This window comes from Mauremys reevesii, linkage group 4 (genome assembly GCF_016161935.1).
Source record: "Mauremys reevesii isolate NIE-2019 linkage group 4, ASM1616193v1, whole genome shotgun sequence".
Classification (NCBI taxonomy): domain Eukaryota; kingdom Metazoa; phylum Chordata; order Testudines; family Geoemydidae; genus Mauremys; species Mauremys reevesii.
The window spans coordinates 44,453,258-44,476,755 of record NC_052626.1 but is presented as its reverse complement, the minus strand read 5'-3'; the positions used below and the strand labels follow the sequence as shown (position 1 = coordinate 44,476,755).

The 23,498-nt window shown below is 38.5% G+C and overlaps 1 protein-coding gene across 14 annotated transcripts in view; it reads left to right on the top strand.

Annotated features, from left to right (window-relative positions):
* MIPOL1 (mirror-image polydactyly 1) overlaps positions 1 to 23,498 on the top strand; it is a 292,792-nt gene that overhangs the window by 184,017 nt on the left and 85,277 nt on the right. Inside the window, exons 11-12 of one of the 14 annotated variants that reach the window (XM_039535485.1) lie at positions 7,092 to 7,225; positions 8,286 to 8,767. The exons of the other annotated variants lie outside the window; for them this stretch is intronic. Coding sequence (XP_039391419.1) covers positions 7,092 to 7,225; positions 8,286 to 8,313 — 162 coding nt within the window. The 3' untranslated portion in view covers positions 8,314 to 8,767. Of the gene's footprint in view, positions 1 to 7,091; positions 7,226 to 8,285; positions 8,768 to 23,498 lie in introns of those variants that run through there. 14 annotated transcript variants of the gene reach the window in all.

Below are 23,498 nucleotides of genomic sequence, written 5' to 3'. Positions count from 1 at the left end.
AAACCAATTATTTTTCAATTCACATCTCACAAGTACTGTTTTGTAATCTCTTTATCATGAAAGTTGAACTTACAAATGTAGAATTATGTACAAAAAAATTGCATTCAAAAATAAAACAATGTAAAACTTTAGACCCTACAAGTCCACTCAGTGCTACTTCTTGGTCAGCCAATCATTCAGACAAACAAGGTTGGTTACAATTTTCAGGAGATAATGCTGCCTCCTTTTTATTTACAGTGTCACCTGAAAGTGAGAACAGGAGTTTGCATTGCACTGTTGTAACTGGCGTTCCAAGATATTTATGTGCCAGAGGTGCTAAAGATTCATACATCCCTTCATGCTTCAACCACCATTCTAGAGGACATGGTTCCATGCCGATGATGGGTTCTGCTTGATAACAATCCAAAGCAATGCGGACTGATGCATGTTCATTTTCATCATCTGAGTCAGATGCCACCAGCAGAAGGTTGATTTTCTTTTTTGGTGGTTTGGGTTCTGTAGATTCCACATTAGAGTGTTGCTCTTTTAAGACTTCTGAAAGCATGCTCCACACCTCGTCCCTCTCAGATTTTGGACGGCACTTCAGATTCTTAAACTTTGGGTCGAGTATTGTAGCTATTTGTAGAAATCTCGCATCGGTACTTTCTCTGTATTTTGTCAAATCTGCTGTGAAAGTGTTCTTAAAACAAACATGTGCTGGGTCATCATCTGAGACTGCTGTAACATGAAATATGTGCAGAATGCAGGTAAAACAGAGCAGGAGATATACAATTCTCTTCCCCTCCCCCAGGAGTACAGTCCCAAATTTAATTGACACATTCTTTTTTTAATGAGCATCATCAGCATGGAAGCATGTCCTCTGGAATGGTGGCTGAAGCATGAAGGAGCATACAAAAGTTTAGCATATCTGACATGTAAATACCTTGCAACGCCGGCTACAAAAGTGCCATGCAAACACCTGTTCTCACTTTCAGGTGACATTGTAAATAAGAAGCAGGCAGCAGTATTTCCCATCAATGTAAACAAACTTGTTTGTCTTAGTGATTGGCCGAATATGAAGTAGGACTAAGTGGACTTGTAGGCTCTAAAGTTTTACACTGTTTTGGTTTTGAGTGCAGTTGTATAACCCCAAAAAAATCTGCATTTGTCAGTTACACTTTCACAATAAAGAGATTGCACTTCAGTACTTGTATGAGGTGAATTGAAAAATACTATTTCTTTTATCATTTTACAGTATATATATTTGTAATAAAAATAATATAAAGTGAGCACTGTGCACTTTGTATTCTGTGTTGTAATTGAAATCAATATTGAAAATGTAGAAAAACATCCAAAAATATTTAATAAATCTCAATTGGTATTTTATTGTTATAAGTGTGATTAATTGCGTGAGTTAACTTCAATTAATTGGCAGCCCTGCTTCTTTGACATGGTTACTGACTTAGTGAGTCAGGGGGAAGCTGTAGACGTGATGTATCTTCATTTTAGTGAGGCTTTTGACACAATTCACATAACATTCTCATAAGCAAACTAAGAAGATGTGGTCTAGATGAGATTACTGTAAGGTATTTGTACACAACCGGTTGAAAAAACATACTCAAAGAATACTATTCAGTATTTTTATTAATGGCTTGGACAATGGAATGGAGGGTATGCTTATAAAATTTGTGGATGACCCCAAGCTGGGAGAGGTTGCAAGCACTTTGGAGGACAGGGTTAAAATTCAAAATTACCTTGATAAATTGGAGAATTGGTCTGAAAGCTGCAAGGTGAAATTCAATAAAGACAAATGCAAAATACCATGCTTAGGAAAGAAAAATGAAATGTATGAATAGAAAATGGGGAGTAACTAGTTGGGCAGTAGTTCTTCTGAAAAGGATCTGAGGATTATAGTGGATCGTACATTGAATCTGAGTCAATATTGTGATGCATTTGAGAAAAAGGCTAATATCATTCTGGAGTGTATTAACAGGAGTCTAATAGGTAAGACATAGGAGGTAATTGTCCTTCTATATTGGGGTCGGCAACGTTTCAGAGGTGGTGTGCCGAGTCTTCATTTATTCACTCTAATTTAAGGTTTTGTGTGCTAGTAATACATTTAAACATTTTAGAAGGTTTCTTTCTAGAAGTCTATAATATATAACTAAACTATTGTTGTATGTAAAGTAGATAAGGTTTTTAAAATGTTTAAGAAGCTTCATTTAAAATTAAATTAAAATGCAGAGCCCCATGGACCGGTGGCCAGGACCTAGGCAGTGTGAGTGCCACTGAAAATCAGCTCGCGTGCCGTCTTCGGCACACGTGCCATAGGTTGCCTATCCCTGTTCTATATTCTGCACTGGTGAGGCCTTAGCTGGAGTATTATGTTCAGTTTTGGGTGCCACACTTCAAGAAAGATGTGGACAAACTGGAGAGAGTCCAGAGGAGATACAAAAATGATAAAATGTTTTTAAAAACCTGACCTATGAGGAAAGGTTAAAAAAAACTGGGAATGTTTAGTCCTGAGTAAAGACGACTAAGGGAGGAAACCTGATAAGTTTTTTAACTTATGGGCTGCTTTAAAGAGGACAGCCGTCAATTGTTTTCCATTTCCACTGGCGGTAGGACAAGAAGAAATGAGCTTAACCTGCAGCAAGGGAAATTTAGGTTAGATATTAGGAAACATTTTCTAACTACTAGGAAAGTTAAATACTGGAATTGGTTACCACGTGAGGTCATCATTTGAAGCTTTTAAGAACAGATTAGACAAACACAGGTCAGGTATTGCCAAACTATCCTTGGTTCTGCCTGAATGTGGGAGGGATGGACTAGATGACCACTCAAGGTCCCTTCCAGCCCTACATTTTTTTTTGATAGCTCAGCATAGCAGTGTGGTAGCATTCCAACCCTCCATTCCAAGCATGCCAAAAGACTTGCAGATTGTATCACAATTATCTCAATTTACCAAACACAGGAAAGTGGGAACATTTCTACTATGTTCCAAAAAGTGATAATATAGCAGCTGTGATAAAAAAAAAAGCACTTTGTTCTACTTCAAAAAGTAAAGTGATATTAATATTGGCAAATGCTTTGATGAAGTTCTCTCCAGGTGGCAAAGCAACCAAGCAAGAGGGCTGCAATCTTAATTTACTGCAAAGAAAGGAACTCATGGAAAGAATTAAAAAATGGTTCCCAACCAGGTCTAATGGAAGGATCTCAAGGAGATCTGTCTGAATCACCTTGGGGCACGGAGGACACATGGTGGACCCGATCCTCAACTGGTGCAGATCAGTGTAGTGTCGTTGAAATGAATGTTTATATGCTCATTCACACCATTTTAGGATCTGATCCAAAAATTGGACTGAGAGATAGGGAGAACAACAACAACAACAAAAAGAGCACTTAAACTCAGGAAGGGCTCTAAGGGAATTTAGGTGATATATCTGTATAATTAAATAAATAGCTAATAAAAGTACCGAGTGTAAATGTTTTTTAAAATGGAGCAAGGTAAGGACAATATCTGAAAGGGAAAATATTCTTGTGGACTGCAACTGTTACTTTAAAGGCTGGGTCAGACATAGATAGGTTTTAGAGCCAGATTTCCTAAGGTATTTAGCAAAGAGGCAGATAGTTGCATAGTGGTAGCATGATCATCTGTCCTATTTTTAAAGGGACAGTCCCATTTTGGGGGACTTTTTCTTATATAGGCACCTATTACCCTCCACCCTCTGTCCCGTTTTTTCACAGTTGCTATCTGGTAACCCTTCATAGTGGGATTTTTTAAAGCAGGTTATCTGCCTTATGCCTATTGAACTTAATGGGAATTAGGTGCCTAGCTTGCTTAAGTGCTTTTGAAAATCCCATTAAGCAACTATCTGCATCTTTAAGCACCAAATATCTTTCAAAATCTGGTTCCCTGCTCACTTTCTCTCTTAAAATTGTTCTCTACTCACCATAAGTGCTGACAATGAAATAAGGCTGTCGGAGAACCTCTTGCCATCAAATGCAAGGGCTACTGTGCCCTAGCATTTAAAATTGGAGTGGCCATCAAATTGGAATTGCTTCTAAAAGATCATGAAATCTGACCTATTTGATTTCCATTGGTGTGTCAATTTGGCTTGCTAGAAGTCCAACTCTGAGCATGTTCTCAGGCTGTATTTCTATAATTGACATTAAAGCAGAATAAATCCATGTATTTTCTTATCATATTTATAAATATGTATGTTGCTTATATCACTGCTTATGTGACCCTCAGGTTGTTTGATCGGGGGCTCATAAACAGGTCTGTTTTTAAAAGATAGGAACACACTATGTAGCTAAATAATTCTGTCATGAACGAATCACTCTCTTTTAGTCTGTTCTTCAGTGTAAACTTATTTAATAGGTTTTCTCTAACTTCCATTCTCACTCTGCATACAGTAGTTCAATCTCTTTTCTTCCAATACATAGAAAAGAAAGCCAAAGGCCTAAAGACAATTCAGCATCTCCTCTCCATACAGGTAATATCATACTCGTAACATAAAAGATTCAGAACTTTTAATTCACTCTGCTTCTTATTGAAGAAATGTTGGATTTGAAAATTAATTAGAAAGTTAGGAATTTCCTACACGTTCAAGGTGGATTCCATCCAGTCACTCTAGTTGTTCCTCTGGAATTTCTTAGCATTCCCATTCACCAAGATGCTTATCTGTACTTGCGGATTGCTCTCCAGCACCAATTTTTTCTTCCGGTTCTGCTTCTGCAATCTATACCTCCAAAACTGAAATCCTTCCTTTGGCTTCTCATTAGCCCAGTGTCTTTACAAATGCATGATAATTTTAAGAGAGAAGCAGTCAGTCTTTTAAGAAAAAGCACAACTTTGCTAACTCTACATTAGACTTCCTGAAGTCTTAGATGACTGACTGTTGTGCAACTCTTTGCATGAGATGCAGCCAGCAGTGTCCAGGCTTTGTCTGTTCTGGTTTTGAGTTTTAAATCTCATCAAGAATTTTCACCTGGGAATCCAATTCAACACGGAGGCAACCTTAGCATTTGTGGTGGGCCTGTAAAACAATATTTTGGGATCCCTTCCACTCAAACCTTACTGACTCTTTTCCATCATGATCACATCACTATTAAAGGAACTCTTCTATTGAAGAAAAGACAATTAAAGTCAGACATCCAGAAGTTCTGTGCTCTCGACAGCATGGTTCACATCCTCAGACAATGTATCCTGCCTTCACTTACATGTATCCTGCTCAAAGTAATCCTCTGAACTTGCTTCCAGCTCTGACCTCTACAGTTGTTTTGTCTATGAGCTAGAATGAATTAGGAGCTGCAATTGGACAAATAGATAAATATCTCTGGATAAAATGTTCTCATGGTGGATCCAAAGCTTCAATCCATTAAAAGTAGAGACAGCCAGGAATCAGAATTTCTATTCCATGGAGAAACCTGACATTGGTGGGAGGAGGATTCTGAATCAGAACAAAAAGCCGAAATTGCCCATTAAGTGAACATTTTGATTTATTTTATTTGGGACCATCAAGAAGTTTCATTTCAATAAGGTAAAAATGTAGCATTTCAATAAGGCATAGATGTCATTTTCATGAAGTCCAAATGAAATATTTTACCTTATTTCAATTTACTTTGTTTTGACTTTTAAATATATAATATGTATAAATTATATTTAATATTAAATATCATATATAAATGTACTGTACAGTTTAAATTAATAGTTAATGGAAATATAAAGTTGAAACAAAATTAATCAAAATGATAAAGTTGAAATGAAATATTTTAACCTCACTGAAACAAAATGTTTTGACATTGAAATTAAAATTATTGAAATTAATGAAACAAGGAAGTCAAAAGAATGTTCTCCAAATCAACACATTCCCACAAAATGTTTCAGTTTCAACAACACTGCATTTTCAGTTTAAAATTTGTTTGACTGGTTCTGGGACTTCTATTAAGTCTTCAATAGATGCAAGTCTGGCCAATTGTAGGCAAAATGGCTTAGAGAAAATCATTCTGCTTGGAAGCAAGGTTCCAGATACATATTCTGGAGATATAAGCTAAAAGAGATGGTGCCTCATGGAAATTGTATCAGACAGGCCAATGTTAGTCTGGACAGAGAATATATCTGAAATAGCATAACTTAACCAACAAGAGGTGGTTTTTCATGTGAACTTTCAGTGACTAGGTCTGACAGCCCAGCACATAAGAGGTTAATTGGGGAAGGGATAGCTCGTTGGCCTGCTAAACCCAGGGTTATGAGTTCAATCCTTGAGGGGTTCACTTAGGGACCTGGGGCAAAAATCTGTCTGGGGATTGGCCCTGCTTTGAGCAGGGGGTTGGACTAGATGATCTCCTGAGGTCCCTTCCAACTCTGATATTCTATGATTCAATATATAGCTCTAATTCTGAATAAGATTAATTGAGACCCTGTTAAAATCTCAGGTGCTGTTCTATGTTCTTTTCCTATTAAAGAGTCTGGAAGAGATTCTATTATAGCGGTAAGGAGAGATCTATTAAACCTACTAAACCCTCTCTCAGTAAAGTCCCAGACTTTATCCCAACAGGGTTTTTATGAAGGTAATTTAATTTGTTCCCTTAGGCATCTGGCATCAGCTTTGGGGATGAATATGGACACTGCTCAACTATATATTGTTAATCAATACCCTCAGTGAAACAGTTGTTTAGAAGCCCTAGTTCAATTTAAGCCTCCTGTGAACCAGCTGGTTCCAGTCTGGATGCTGAATCTAGTATATGCTCTTTGCATTCCTCATTTGGATATCCTTTAAAATATTTAACCCTTACGGTCCTGTTTTGGGTTGCATTTGTCTGTGCTCACTGGGTTTTTGAGATGGCAGCCTGCAATGCAGCATGCAAGCAGCCATTCAAGGCAGGAAGGGGTTAATGGGCTACAGAAGGTCCTATCAGCTCAAATTGAGATACTTGGAATAGAAGATAGGCTTCCAGGAAGTGGCTTAAATAGAAGAGGGGAGCTGATGTGGATTTCTCACTGTGGGAGAAAAGGCTGGCTAAGGTCACGGACTGGTGGAAGACTGGTGCCTAGAAGATCTCCCAGAGGAATAGGAAGAGTTTTTATGTTGCTTGTGGATTTTGAGTATCCCAGCAGGATTAGAACTGTAAGTGACCTAGCTGGAGGACTACGTTTCTGCAACCCAGAAGGCACTGGAGGTGGTGCAGAGCAGGGACCAGGTGAACTGAGCACCACACAACATGAGAAGAGAGCAATCTGGTAAGGACCTGCTATAACACACCCCTTTTCTACAAACATAGGTCCTTTTTTTTTGGTAAGAAACGATCTAAATTTTCCATGTGGACAAAGTTGTTCTGCGTACTGTTCCATCCTTAGTGCACAAGGGCCCTCTTGATTTTCATCAGAATCAGTAGGTTATCCTTCCTTCATTGTCTTTCTTCCTATGGGACTGGGACACATCTCCACTCCTTAGACGAGAGAAGGAAAATGCAATTCTCTTTAAAGAGAACATGACTTCCATGTTTTTGTGTTTGTTTATTTATTTTGAATAAAGTAACTGAAAAAAAGCATAAAGCATGTACTATACAATAGTTTTATGATGTGTATATTGCCATTCAGGGAGATCCTTGCCCGACAGGGATTACAGCCACTTTCCCTAGGAGTCACTGCCTTTGTTGATTCTTCCTTTATTTTTTCTTCTATGTCTTGACATTCAGGATCTTGTAGTGGGCCTTCAAATTTAAATCTGCCAAGAGGAATATTCACAGTGAAGAGCTTCAATCTTTTTTTTTATATTGCTCATTGTACGCTACATTGAAATTGGTGATGTTAGCCTAGAGGGAGGTTGCAGATTCCTATGAAATTCAAGTCTGCTTCTCACTTGTTTTTATAGTATAATCACTGATTAAACATTGACATTTTTTGAGGCTGAAGACGACCAGAGACTCTTCCACTCTGCTCTTTGACTTCTGTAGACAAAGGTTCATTCAGTGACACTTTTGATCTTAAAATCTAAAGAACCAATTGTGATTTATTGTTTTAGAAGAGCACAAATCCTTGCTGTTACTTTACAATTTTCGACAATGTTTACCTTTTGTTTTAGAAGAATAATCTGTTTTCATTACTTGAGTCTATTCAGTAACTTGTTCTCTACACTTCCTTTAACTTTCTAGGAATGTTGGGCCAGATCATAGAATCATAGGGTTAGAAGGACTGTAAAGGTCATCTAGTCTTGCTCCCTGCCAAGATGCAGGATTTAAGATAAATTCATACTGACATTTAGTAATCACTAAACATTTGCCCATTTTCTGTATTGCAGCTTTCACATTTACTACTGTTTAAACTGAGAAGTCACCACCTAGTGAACTGAACACTGAAGATGGAATTCTACCTACTTCTCTCCCTTAAATATCCACTGACAGTTGATTTGACTTGCTAAGCATGCCCCTCTCCAATTCCCAGTGACTCCACCATTTTCCTTCCTCTCTACGCGTCTAGACTATTCCAAAACTTTTAGGCCTAAAAGATGTAACAAGAACTTTAATATTTTTATCACGCCCCTTTTAACCATTAAGAATTGTTACTTGTCATTCACAGGTTACCGTAACAGTCTAATGCCCGAGGCTTTCAAAAATAATTCCTAGAGTGGATATCTAGGTTGAGACACCTGATTTTCAGATTCTGGGTGCTCAGGAAAATCTGAAAATCAAGTCCATCTAAGGTGTTTCAACCTGGACACTCAAAATCATTAGCCATTTTTGAAAATCTTGACCTGTATGTCTTGTATCAAAAAACTTTCAAATCTGTTTTATGTTCATGTAAATACCTCAGAGTGAAAAAGAGCACTAAAAACATTAAAAAATCTGATAAAGCTAACTAGGTTAATTTATTATTTAAAGCACTTTGCACATCCCATTTTCTTTTCTCACTAACTTTCTTCTGTCCCTCTCTTTTTTTCTTTTCTTTTTGGCCCAGCTTTGAAAGGAAGGTGGTGCTGTTTACTCCTCCCTCTCTCTCTTTACCCTAAACCTTCACATCATCGGTTTGGCACCTCTCAGGTCTCCTTCATGGTCCTCCTTGTAGTGTTCCCTCCCACTTTCTTCTTTGTAGGTTTCCTCCTTTGTACTTCCTTTCCTCAGGTTCTCATGCTCTCTCTCTGCCCCCCACCCCCCATCTTCCTCATCCATAGCCTACCCAAATATTGGGCCAACCTGAACCACCCTGAAGACCTTTCTCCCATGCTGGGAGCCGCAGCTAAGACATTGGTATTTTTTTGTTCCTCTTAGCTGAGCTGTGAAGCACAAAGATCACTGCAAGTCCACACTAAGAAACTGGAAAGTGGCCGGCAGTGGGCAGGATAAGAAAAATCTTCTGGTATCCACTGGACACACTGTTGCGCAATATTCACAGTGCAGAAATTGCAGGGGATTTGAGCAGCGTAAGACAGGATGGCCAAATGTTCTTGGTTTCAGTAATTATAATACCTAGCTCTTATAAAGTATTTTTCATCCATAGATCTCAAGGCGTAGTAGAATTGGTCACACAGTTCCTCATTCTCAGGAAAGCAGGTTATCTGGTCAGATTATGACTATCCTGCATGCGTGCATGTGTGTGTGAGTAAAAACTATGTTGAAAGAATGTTGTTATGGTTGCAAAGTCAAGCACTCATAGATTAGGAAATGCCACAATTAAGGTTGCCTGTTCAACCTTAAGCCCCCTTGTGTCAGGCTCTGGGTTCTAGATGATCAGGACTGGTGGCTGGATTGGTGGTCGAAGCCAGCCAGAGTTGGGACTGGGCCAAGGACAGTGCTGAAATTGGGATCCAGGGTCAGGCTATGGGTCAGAACTGTGATCAGAGTCCATGGACAAGCCAAATCAGGATTGTAGTCAAGAGTCAGGAAGCAGGTCAAAGGTTGAAGCTGGGTTAGTCCAAAGACCTGGGTTTCAGAAGCAGGGGCGGCTCCAGGCACCAACGCACCAAGCGCATGCCTGGGGCGGCAAGCCGCAGTGGGCAGCGTGCCGGTTGCTGTGAGGGCGGCAGTCAGGCTGCCTTCGGCGGCATGCCTGCGGGAGATCCGCTGGTCCCGCAGTTTCGGCAGTAAATCGGTGGCAGGTACGCCGAAGGCGTGGGACCGGCGGACCTCCCACGGGCACGCCACTGAAAGCCGCCTGACTGCCGTGCTTAGGGCAGCAAAATACATAGAGCCGCCCCTGTTCAGAAGGTGGGTGCGTGGCTGGAACAGGGCTGGAGCAGGGTTAGGGTAAGGTACAAACAAGGCTGAAATGGGCTGGAACAAGGCTCGGGTGAGGCTGGGGGAAGGAACAGGAACTGGATCAAGAGCAGGTTGGAAACCTAGGAGCCTGTAATACTGCAAGGTAGCAGGAGGATTCCTGGCCATGTAGTGCTGTTGCACAGACTAACTTTCAGCTCTGGCAGAGTCAGTGTAATATCTGTGCCTGGGGGTCATCTGACCTAGGGTCTGCTCAGGGATAGGCTGCTGCAGCATGCCTGAGGGCTGAGTCACCGCAGGCTGTGCTGGAGGGATGAGTCATGCCAGCCGAGTGAGCAGTCCTGGTCTAGTTGCTGGTTTGCCTCATCCCGTGTCCCTGTACATTATTATAGTTTTTAATTACATGAGTACATACCCTTTTCCCACAGAACACATGATTCATTCAGTGCACAGGATGAACGGTGCTCACTCAGTGAGCAGCTATTCAATATTTTGTTTTATCCTTGTTCAGTGTGTGGCCCCAGGACTTATTTTACTGTCCATTATTCAAATCATGATCTGAAGACAGAATTTTTAATTTCCTCATATGTCTATCCTGTTCATCACTATAGTATCTGGGTCCTTCATAAATATTCATGAATTTATTTTCCTGACACCCCTGTGAGATCAGGGTGCACTAAAATCTCCATTTTACAAATGGGGAACTGAAAAAAAGAGAGATTAGGGTCAAAAGTAGCCATCAATTTTAAGTGCCCAATTTGAGACGTTAGACCTGATTTTTCAGAATGCTTAGCATTATATAGCACTTTGTATGTTCAAAGCACAGCTCCTACTGACTTCAGTTGCAGCTGTGAGTTTTCAGCACTTCTGAAAATCAGACTTCAGGGTCTTATATCAGGCATCCAGAAACTGACTGCCCACCTGTGAAAAGTTTGGCTTAAGTGACATCACATAGAAAGTCTGTTAAGCCTGTGCACAGACTAAGACAAGGGTCTTGTGGAAAAAATAGTATGCATTCATATAATTAAAGACTGTGCGATAATGTATACGGACGAGGGGACTGAATTAAGATTGCACAACCTTAATTGTGGCATTTCCTAACATTGCAGTGCTTGATATGGCAATCTTAATAATGCTTTTTAAGCATTATTTTTTGTGTGTGCATATACACATATACTACATATGTAGTGTGTTAACCTATTTCTATATTTTATACTAATAGTGATTTTTCCTAGTTGCAGTTGAAATATATTTCAAATCAAGTCTCAGAAATAGTGCGTCAGTCATCCTGTATTGAACTATAGAATGTAGCCCAAGCCTTAATCTGCTTCTTTAGTGTTTGGAGAGAACCACTTCTGTCCCCCAGATAGTCTCAATGGGATATGGTTATAACACTGATAAAGAGATTATCCTGGTTGATAAAGAATAGTATTTCACTTTGAATGAGTCCAGGAGTTTCAGGTGGGTTGTGTTTAATGGGTTTATATCTGAAGACTGATGACTTGTTAAACAATCAAGGAATTCCTGATTTCTGTCCTTCATTGTTTAAAGTGAAACAAAGACAATATGGTAAGATGTGCTCTCTGGAAATCCAGTAGTATGTTTATTTTTACCTTAATCAGTTGCCAAATCTATCTACTTTTATAAGACACATGTTTAGCGGACTAGCCTAACCTTAAAACAGGTTTATATAGCATTATATAATACCCTTATTAAGTCTGATTTTGGGAAAGTATGCAGTGTAGTTGTTGCCATGTTAGTCCCAGGATATTAGAGAGACAAGGTGGATGAGGTAATATCTTTTATTGGACCAACTTTTGTGGTGAGAGAGACAAGCCTTCGAGCAACTAAGGTCTGAAGAAGAACTCTGTGTGACTCGAAAGCTTGCATCTCTCACCAATAGAAGTTGGTCCAACAGAAATATTACCACACCTACCTTGTTTCTCTAATTTTGTGAAGACCATTGTGAACTAGCTAGGAAGGGCCCAATCCTGCTCCCACTGAAGTCATTGGGAAGACTTGCACTGCTCCGAGCGGGAGAAGAATCAGGCCCTAAGTTAATAACCCTTGCAAAAGAGCAAATATACTTGGCTAACTTATTTTGACAATCACAGTTCAACTTTAATTACTTATGTCAATATTTCATGAAGTAGAATTAAATCTGTAGTATATTTTGTAAAATTGTACTATAGCCTCTATCGACTAATAAATCTTTGCTGACAGGAAAAATGACCAGTATTTTGTGTGCACTCTGAAGGTTCTAATGTAGTAAAAAAAATCCATCTAAAAGGCAGAATCTTTTTTAATAGAATTGACAGAATTTCAGTAGTTTATATATAATTAAAATGGGGATTTTAATTTCAGGGGGAAACAATTTAGGGGTCTGATCTTGCAAAACCCTTACTTTTGCAAGAACCTTTGTAGTAATTAAGTTCAATGTACATTTGCTTACTTTATTAAATACAATGCTTGAATTATGTTTAGTTTGCATGTTTTATAGAAAATTCTGAATGCAGTTGTAGTGCATAGTAAACGTAACTTCTACCAATGTCACTGTAGCAGTGTAAAACAGCATAGCCTTAACTGGAAGCATGGAAATTGACATTTTAAAACTTTTATATATGAATTGAGTCAATCATATTGTGCATGTAAGAAAAAAAAGTGGTGTTGAAGGATCCATATTTCACTATTTTTGTTCTTTTTTAATTTATTTTCTTTAAGGCTTCTTTGCTGCAGTGCCTCTAGCAATAGTAGTCATGGATATTAATACAATAGCAGAATTCACCCAAGGCTGTTGATAATTTAGTCATGCGAATCAGCTTCATCTAAACAGTGTCACTAGGATCTAGTTCCTCCCTCAGAGGGGTGTGACCTTTTGATAGATATATGTAAACCTAGAAGCTCATTTATTACCACCACACTACTAATTCCTGTTTTAACCTGCAGAACCAGGAACTGAACCACACTTTTCTTAGGTACAATAAACATTTGGACCTACGGTATGTCATACTCTTTAGTGTCTTGATAGAATCAAATGAAGGAAGATTCAAATCAGTGAAGGATTTGCTTGTCACATTTTGCAAATCAACTTCTATCATATATTGATAAAAAATATGTCCAAAACATCAGATTTACTTCAGCTTTTAACATAATGCTGAATGCAGATACTTTGAATCTTAATTTTGATTGATTACACAGCAGGATAAATTCACACTAAAATCTCTCCTTTGTCCTCTTTATCCCTTGCTCACCTTTTCATTCTTTGCATGTCAATTATTAACATTGTGACGTTACCTGTTGCTGCAGTAACTTTGTTTCAATGCAGCTGTTGCCTGGTAAAATTTGTTGAGAGCTTGGTTGATTGGAACATTTACCAACGTTTTATGAGATATCAAAAAGGATTTGTTATAGTCCCAAGCATCAGTTTAACGTTTTATTAGGGAACTGTTCTTATTGTTTATGACATACTATAGACTTGGATAAATAGGATACCCTCCTAGTGTGCTCAGTGCTGATGTGAACGTGTTTCATTAGCAAGGTAAAGATTAAGAAATATAAAAATGCATTGGAATAAATTCAATGGGCCAGATTTTGTTCTGAGCCTTATTCAGTGGGATTGCATGAATGTAGCAGAAGACAGAATGTGGTCCTGTTGAGTATGAATTCAGAGCATATCATAGAAATGTTGAGCTGGAAGGGACCATGGGAGGTCATCTAATCCAGTCTGCCATGCTGAGGAAGGACCAAGACCATCCCTGACCGGTGTTTGTCCAACCTGTTCTTTAAAACCTCTGTTGATGGGGATTCCACAATCTCCCTTGGAAACCTCTTCCAGAGCTTAACTATCCTTATAGTCAGAAAGTTTCTCATAATATCTAACTTAAATCTCCCTTGCTGCAGATTAAGCCAGTCACTTCTTGTCCTACCTTCAGCTGAGTTCAATTGGTCACCACCCTCTTTATAACAGTCCTTAACACATTTGAAGACTATCAGGTCCTCTCCCGCCCCAGTCCTTTCTCAAGACCAAACATGCCCAGATTTTTTTTGTTTTTTTTTAACATATCCTCACAGGTCAGGTTTTCTAAACATTTTATCATTTTTATTGCTCTCCTCTGGACTCTCTCCAGTTTGTCCACATCTTTCTTAAAGTGTGGTACCTAAAACTGGACACATTTCAGCATCTGAGGCCTCACCAATGCATATTGGAGCGGCACAGTGACTTTCAGCGTCTTATGAATGGCACAACTGTTAACACACCCTAGAATGATTTTAGCCTTTTTCTCAACTGCATCACATTATTGGCCCATATTCAATTTGTGATCCACTATAATCCCCAGATCCTTTCCAGTATTGCCTAATCAGTTATTCCTCATGTAGTGGTGCACTTGATTTTTCCTTACTAAGTATAGTAATGTGCACTTGTTTTTACTGAATTTCATCTGGTTGATTTCAGACCAATTCTCCAATTTGTCAAGGTAGTTTTGAATTCTAACGCTGTCCTCCAAAGTGCTTGCAACCCCTCCTAGTGTGGTGTCATCCACAGATTTTATAAGCATACTCTCAATTCCATTATCCAAGTCACTAATGAAAATATTGAATAGTACCAGATCCAGGACTGACTGCTGCATGACTCCACTAGATATTCCCTCCTGGTTTGACGGCGAACCATTGATAACTACTCTTTGAGTATACTCTTTCAATCAGTTGTGCACCCACTTTATCCTAATTTCATCCAGATCACATTTCTTTAGTTTGCTTTTCATGTAATTCTTAAGGCTAAGAAGGTTTGTCTTAATTGTACAATGTTGTCTTAATTGTGCCAAGTTAGAGGGTGCGTTCCTGGATTATTAGTGCTCACTGTGGGACTGTTTCAAGGTCTGAGGCCTCTAAGTCCAGGTGCCTTCAAGTGTCCCAGTAGTACGCTAAAGGCCAAACAGTACACACTATAAGGGTAGGTCTATACTTACCGCGCGGGTCGACGCGGAGAGTTTGACTTCTCGGAGTTCGAACTATCGCGTCTAATCAAGACGCGATAGTTCGAACTCCCCACGCGCTTCGGTCGACTCTGGAACTCCACCACCGCGAACGGCGGTGGCGGAGTTGACCTTGGAGCCGCGGACTTCGATCCCGCGGCGTCTGGATGGGTGAGTAGCCCGAACTAAGGTACTTCGACTTCAGCTACGCTATTCGCGTAGCTGAAGTCGTGTACCTTAGTTCGACCACCCCCCCTTAGTGTAGACCAGGCCTAAGGTAGCTTGTTACTGTTAGATTACGTTCCAGTAATTTATTCTATAGAGGTAAAGTGTTGGTTATAATAAATTCATGCAGTTGGTTTGGTCATCCCAGCTTCTGAGAACTTTAGAATGTTAGACAGGTAAGGCCTCCCCAACCCCAAAGGGTATGCATCTACTGCCAGAGGTCATGAGTTCTGTGCCTGCTGGGGTGTGTCAACTCCTAATGCTAATAGTGAATTCCTCGTCTTTCAGCTCCCACTTACTACTGCTGTTGCTGCTGCATCAGTCAATAAAAAATCCATTAAAACTGATAAAACTCGAAAAATGTCCTGACAGCTGCAGATCTAACCTAATTTAACTAAAAGTATCTTTTAGTCTTAGGTATAATCCTTCCCTGAGCTCTCCCTAGGGAAGAGTAGTACCATGCTGTCCACTACTCCACCAGATATCCCCTCCCAGTATCATCTAGATCTCAGTCATTTCTTAGCAGAGTGGAGAAAGGCCACAACTTGCACCCTTTCCCTCTCCTTGTCCCCCTCAAATCCTTCATGGTATAAAAGAGAATGTAGGGAGCCAAATCATGCCTTCTGAGGGGGAAAGGTTTGTGACAGACTAGAAACTGCAGGGATGGGTACTGTAGGGGAGAGGCATCTATTCAGAGGGAGGAGAAAAGAGAATGAAAACTGGTGGTTTAAAACTGCTTATTCACCCAGCAGTTTGTGACCATTGTGCCATTTTTGGATGTCATTTCCTACTCTAAAATCTAACTTGGAAGATATTTAATATTCCTACTTTAATTTCTACAATAGAAATGGCTATGGAGAAACAAACTGCATCTTAAAGGTCAGCAGGAATCATGGGGAATAGGTACAAGAGGAGGAGTCCAAATAGCCTAGACAGTTTGGGGAGTGCAAAGAAAGAAAAGTAAGAATACAATAGAGAAGAGATCTGTGTAAGCTCCAAAATAGTAAAGACAGAGTGCACTTTTTCCTGACTTTTTTCTGTTCTATTTCTGCCACGAATCATGTTTTGTACTGGAAGGGTTTTGTTTTGGTTTTTTAACTTCAATTACATTTAAAATCTAATAGCAATGTCCCATCAATATGTGTATGAGTATTATTAAGCTGTTGACACAATTCTTGGATGGTTGAAAAACACCTTGCGGTGGCATATTGTTGTGGTGTTTGTCTACTCTCTAACACTGTACAGTTGTTCCTAATGGAAATTCAAGTAGCTGAAGAGAGGGTGTTAATTTGTTTTAGGCATTCTTCTAAAAACAGAAAACTGACATTTATACTCATGCTTGGTCAGGTGTTTCTTTTACAGTATGAACTGAAATCATATTAATGAATGTAAAGGTGTATGTGCAGAGATCTGTTTCCATGTCTCTTGATTCCATTAAAATCACTTCTTTTTCTTTTGGAGTAGGAAAGACTATAGTTTACAATTATGTAGTTAATATAGAATTAATATATTTGCAGTTTTACAAATATATTTAGATGAAACACTTTTGGTTGGCTGATTTCTTTATAAGTTTCTTAAAGTTTCTGTAGTTCCTATAAATTGCACTAGTGCCTACTGATGAGGGCAGAACTGATTGTCAAGCGTCTCTACTTAAAGCTGAGTGAACAAGCTGCTTATGATGACCCAACAGAGACATAAGGGAGGTCTATGAAAGGGCAAGTATTCAACCAGCCTTAATCCTTGTTTTCAGTAGGCAGTGTCTTTACTTAAAGACTAATTAGTGAATAGACATGGTTGTAGACTGTTGTAGACATGTCTCTTGTTTGCCTGAGATGAGCTGCCTGGCTAATATAAATGGTCTAAAAACTCTTATTTTCCATTGCTTTTCTTTTTTTAATGCACTTTAATAAGCCATGGAGATGAGAAAATGTAAAACAAAGCAGGAACAAAATGAAATAAAACCCATATGACTGGCTATGCTAATGTAGTATGATCCATTCAGATATTTTCTTTAATGCAGGTGGCCACCACCAGTGTAGATCTGAATGGTGTTATGTCACTATATGGTCTATACATTTTGATCCTTTTGACCTACTTGAATAATATAAAAAATATTTAATGTCCCTTCACAATAGCATATTGTAATACACCTCTACCTTGATATAATGCTGTCTTTGGGAGCCAAAAAATCTTACCATGTTATAGGTGAAACTGCGTTATATCGAGCTTGATTTGATCTGCCAGAGTGCGCAGCCCTGCCCCCCCCAGAGCACTGCTTTACCGCGTTATATCCGAATTAGTGCTATATCGGGTGGCGTTTTAACGGGGTAGTGGTGTACTTTGCATTTATATAGCAGCCGGTAGCCAAGAATCTTAAAATAGTATACTAAAGTGGGCAAGCATTTTTATCCCATTTTACAGCTGAAGAAACTGAGCACAAAGTAAATTATTTGCCTCCGGAGGCAGTGGTATAGCCAGCTCTCCTGAGAACCAAACCACTGCCCTAACCACTAGACAATACCATTTTCATTATATGTTGTATAATGACGTTTCCCAACAGCTAGAATTAGTGTTTATATATTAAATCAGGTGATGTACAGTGAAGTTAGGAAAAAAGCATATGGCAGGGATGTCTGTTACATGTAAATAAAAACCAGTCACAGAACCAGCTGAGAAAGAGAGGACAGCCCTTAAAGATAGGCAGAGATCTGAAATATGACAAGCTAGTTAGAAGAATTTAAAGTGTCTGTTTCTGCTGGGTATGCCTCAGTTAGTGTTTGCATGACACTTGCCCCTTAAATGAAATAATGCAGATGGCAGCCATAGCAAGTTACTATTTTTCTCATTTTCTAAAAATAACCATGGATTCCAATAATATGTATTAACAGCGCCTTAGTTATTGAAACTCATAGATATAAGCTTTTTACTGCCTTTATCACCTGTATTATTGATTGGAGATAATTACTGCAAAGCAGCTGGCTGTTGGTTTTAGGGAGCATCAATTGTTCTCCTGTCCCAGCTGTTGGCTAATAAGCACAGTCAACACATCTGTTTCAACAGCTGGTAATTAACAAAAGCCTAATTGCTGCAACTCTTTTAACAACCAATCTATGAAAGACTGGGGATGTGGAGGAATATTATTTACTTTGTGCTCTGCACTTTCTGTGACCAGTTTCTTTTTTCTTTTTCTACTTTGAACACCACTGCCTTTGTCTGACGCATTGAATGGCAGGAGAACACAATATGGTAATCCAGAGCTTAAGTTTTTCAGATCTTTGTTGGTGTTTCTTATTGCAACATTTCTTTGCTAAGTTGCAAGATAAAATGGATCAAAAGCATTTTGTGGAGTTCCATACAACGGCTGAAATCCACAGCAATGTGCCTAGGCAATTGGGCTGCCAACTCTTGCCACCTCCAAAAGAGGATGGTGGGTGTCACCTTTTCTATATATGTTTTATATCATTGGACCCCTTCCCCCCCCCCAAACAAAAAAAAGAAAGAAAAAAAAAGAATGTTGTCGTTCTAAAGGGCTGGTCATCTGAAGAATTTTACTGTTGCAGTCCAGGTCTTTCATAAATTGGGTTGTGCAAATGGAACCAGGATGTTTTCATTGCTCAAAAAAATCTATGTGCGTTGGTCACTTTAAAAGTGAAAATCCTTTACCTCTGTGGAATAGATAGCACCTCAGCTTTCATAGTATAGATTTGGAAATAATTCTACAGTCTTTACATTTATAGCATCTGTCAGTAAATATAAAATCAGAGAAAGAAAGAGAGCATGCACACATACCTATCCTATATAGTTTTCCCTTCATACAATACAGCATATGTATATTTACTTGATACATCTATGTCTAAATAGATGTTGTTTGAATACACACATAAGTTAATGGCAAAATTCCCATTGACTTATATGGAGCAGGATTCCTCTCTAAGAACCTAGTTTTCTTAAAATTGAGGCTATTTGCATGCATTTAAGTACTTGCTTCACACATGCAAAGAAGGTTCTCAAATATTAATGGATCTTGTGCCTCAAGTATTAAGAAAGTCAGACCCATACTACAGATTGTATAGTCTGAGTTAAACAATAAAATATTTTCCATGAACCAGTATTTAAAGTTAACCCTCGTACGTTTTATTTAAAACATTCAGCTAATGCTCAAAACCACTGCTAAAATGTCAGTGAAGATCACTTGATTAAACTTGTTTCCCTAACTTTTCAGTTGGCAAATATTTCTATACACTCAGTTATTTAATTGTCTGTTGGTTATGTTGAAAGGTATAGAGGAAATTCTACCCAAGTGCTTGCCATTGACAGAATACAGATTGCATAATTTTAAAAAATTTAGTTGGCGAGACCAGTTTAGTTGCAGGTGTTCAGGTGATGAAGGGTACAGTAGGTGCAGTGAGAAAGTATAAGAGATCCTTTGAACAAACAAAAACAAAACTGTTGGCTAAAATTCTAACTGTAGAAGGACACTGTTATACAGAGAAATGTTTACTGTGTGGGTTTAACAAGACATGACTTTTGCACACTATAATTTTGTCTGTGGTGACTGAAATGGGCTCAATAGCATTTCACAAGTATAATGCAAAAATGATGCCTTCTGCACTGGATTATAGATATGGAAATGTGTCAGAGCATTTGACAGTTCATTAATAAAAGGATTTATTTTTCCAAATGTGTTTTGCTTAGCTTTGCAAAACTGTAATTTTAAATAAAATATATTAACATTTTGTTGTAGTTCTTTTCACCTTTCAAATTTCAAATGCTTATGTTATCAAATACTCAGGGATTCCTTCTTTCATTGCTGAAATGTAGCCATGCGTTGAAATGTGACAGAGGTTTAACAGTGCACAGCAACTACACATCACAGCTTAGGACAGCAATTGAAAAAGAAGATTGTTTCCTATTGAAGCTACATGGAACTTTAGTAAGGAAGAATGTTGTTACCTCAACTGAAATTTAATTAAAGACATATCCACCATTCTCACAAAAAGTGCCAGGAATCTTTAGCATCAGAACCTTGTTTTTATGTCTGAGCTATAAGACTGCACTTCCTGCAGTATAGTGCTCCAGAACCCCATATGGGGGTGTTTGTCCCATATGGATTCAGGAGGAAGAGTGTCACCTATTGAATCCGCAGTAGCATCTTCTGCAACAGCTAAATGTTTTTTGGAGGGCTCCCATAATGTTTTAAAAGGTATATCTTAATCAGAATCCCTGGTTTGACTTGTATTTGGGTGAGAAAAAAGCATAATTCAGAATAAAGATTTGGGTGATACTTATATTCAGAACAGGTTATGATAAATCATAAAGGACGTATCCATAACCTCACTCTGATTGGTCCTTTTGTATCATTGGAATGGTGCAAAGAACCCTAAAGCTACCATAAATTGTCTGTTGAGGATTCCTCCAGCATACAAGACATTCTAGGGGCCTATATACATTATGTCTCAGCAGTCTTCACCAGTGTCATTATGAGATGGATCAAGTTATTGCAGCCCTTAGGCTGCTCTAAACTGAGCCAGGGAGCAGTTCAACCCCCAGCCAGTCACAGGTTTGGGAAAGCGGAAAGATGGCTTAAATCTACTTTTTCCTTCCCTTTCCAAATATGCCAAGCAAGAGCTTGGCCCAATTGGGAACTGAGCTCAAAATGTTTGGCTAGGTGGTCTGATTGGAGCCTCAGATATCAAAGGAGAACATACATGTACAAAATAGGCTCCTATACAAGTCCATTGCAAAAGAAGCTCCTATAGTGATAAGTGTCTTGATACTTGCAGCATACTCACCTCTGTTGTTTATTTGAGATATAAACATTGATTCTTTACTAATCCTATTTTTCCTAATCACAGATATATTGATTCTGTGTTGATAATTTCTTTGCTCTTTTCTTAAGAGTGACATATTTGTCTAAAGTCTTAGTATTAAACTCAGCATTTTGATTCTGCATTATGTATAGATGATGATATCTAATTAGATTTTTTTTGTGTGCCTGTGCATACTAATAGCTCAATTTCCCTTTCACGGACACAGGGCATGTATATACAAATAGACATTAACCCAAAGTCCCCCTCCTTGCCTACCCAAATCCTGAAAAAAAATTACTCACATGAGCAGTGCCACTGAAGTCAACAGGCCTACTCATGTTTGTGATTCTTTGCAGGATTGTGACCTTGTGAACTGTTCATGATGTAACTGAATTTTTTGGTATGGTCTTATTTAATAGTTTCAAATAGTCAATATAAACAACAACAAAACTCTGACACTGTTCTCAGCAGAAGTACCACAGAGTGATCTATATGATTTTGGCCCTATGAATGAAAAAGTACTACTTTGGGATATACTAATTATTTGTTTGCTCAATGGAATTTAGCAAAAACTATGTTTTGCCATTTAGCATAAATTGTAAGCATTCGACAGTAAATTGGTTGTTAACTGCTTTTCGTTGAGTACAGTATTTTGCTTAATTACCTGAATTGACTTTTTTTACTTGAATGAGGAGTGAAGAATTTAAATGTGTGTATTTTTCCTTTCAAAGGGAAATTTAAATGTGATTGTGAAAAATATTGGACTAACAGCTGTGAAAGCTGATACTTTGTCTACAACACAGGTATAACTAGAGTTGGCAGAATTTGATTTTTATTTTTTTATAATTTTGAAAGATAGTTTATTTTGAAGCATTTTTTTAGATTATCCATTTAAATGTTCACAGCTGTGGGAAATTATGAGGGGGGTCATTAATGACAGACACTGAGATTTTAAAAGTAAAAGCTTTATAACCATTAAAACACAAATTATCAACATCACATCAAAATACACAAATTAAACCTGCTTAAATTAAACTCTAACAAGTTCTCAAACAGCATTTTTCTTACTTTGCATAACAGTAAATTTTGATTATTGATGGAAATATTTTTCATCTGTTTGTGCGTGTACGGTGAAATCCAAGCCTAAATATAACCTATAACAGCAGCAGTGTTAGCTTCTGTAGGTCCCCCCATCTGGATGCTAGAGAGATTGTTCAGGGATTGTATATGGCCATTTGGTCTTTGGTCACTCTTAAGATTTCCAAGAGAGATGTGTGGTGGTGTATTTTGGAACAGGGAATGATGAACAAACTTAGGCCCAGATTTATAAGTCTAACTGACTTAAGAGCCCATTTTCAAAAGCACTCAGGAGCCTAACTCCATTGACTTTCAGTGCTTAATTTACTTTTGAAAATGAGACTTGGGCTCCCAAGTCAGTTAGACCTTGCATTGCTGTGGGGAGCTACACTTAAATACCTTTTAAAGTCTTGGCCTTTGTGCTTGTGACAGGTGCTAACTTGATATCACAGGTTACTGATGCCCTTTCTTTGGACAACAGGTATCAACATTGAAACTTTCCCGCACCACTTTGTCACCTGCGATATCAAACTAGCACCTGTCACAAGCACAAAGGTCCAGACTTTAAAAGGTGTTTAAGTGGTGCTTCACTCAGCACTGCAAGGCCTAATTGACTTAGGAGCCCAAGTCTTGTTTTTAAAAGTGGCTCATGCACTGAGGAGCCTAATAGAGACTTGGGCTTCTAAATCAGTTAGACCTTGCAGTTCTGAATAACTGTTTGCTGATATATGCAAATGGAGTCTGTGGTTTTCTCACCTTTTCACAGTTTGTGTTATGATTGGTGATACAAGAAACTACTTGCTAGGCCTCCATATACAGGATTCTCGTTGTTTTAAAAAATTGCCTGCAGCTAGATTTCATAATAAAACTATTTCTACCTGGAATCAGTTGTCATCTCTGCATATAACATTACCTGCCTGCAGAAACCAATCTGACATCTGGTTTTGAATGCACTACTTGGTGCTGTGACACTTGAAGCACTTTTGTTGACACCAAGATGGGTTTCTGCCTGAAATAAACTATCTAGTTTGCATATGTAATAATCCATATGTGCTGAATAGATTACATGTGACTTTTGGGCTTTAGAGATTATGTGCTTAAATCCACAGAAACTAAGGGTGAAATCCTGGCTTTACTGAAGTCTGTAGGAGTCTTCCACTGACTTTGGTAGGGCCAAGATTTCACCCTATGCCACTTCACTATGTGATTAAAACAG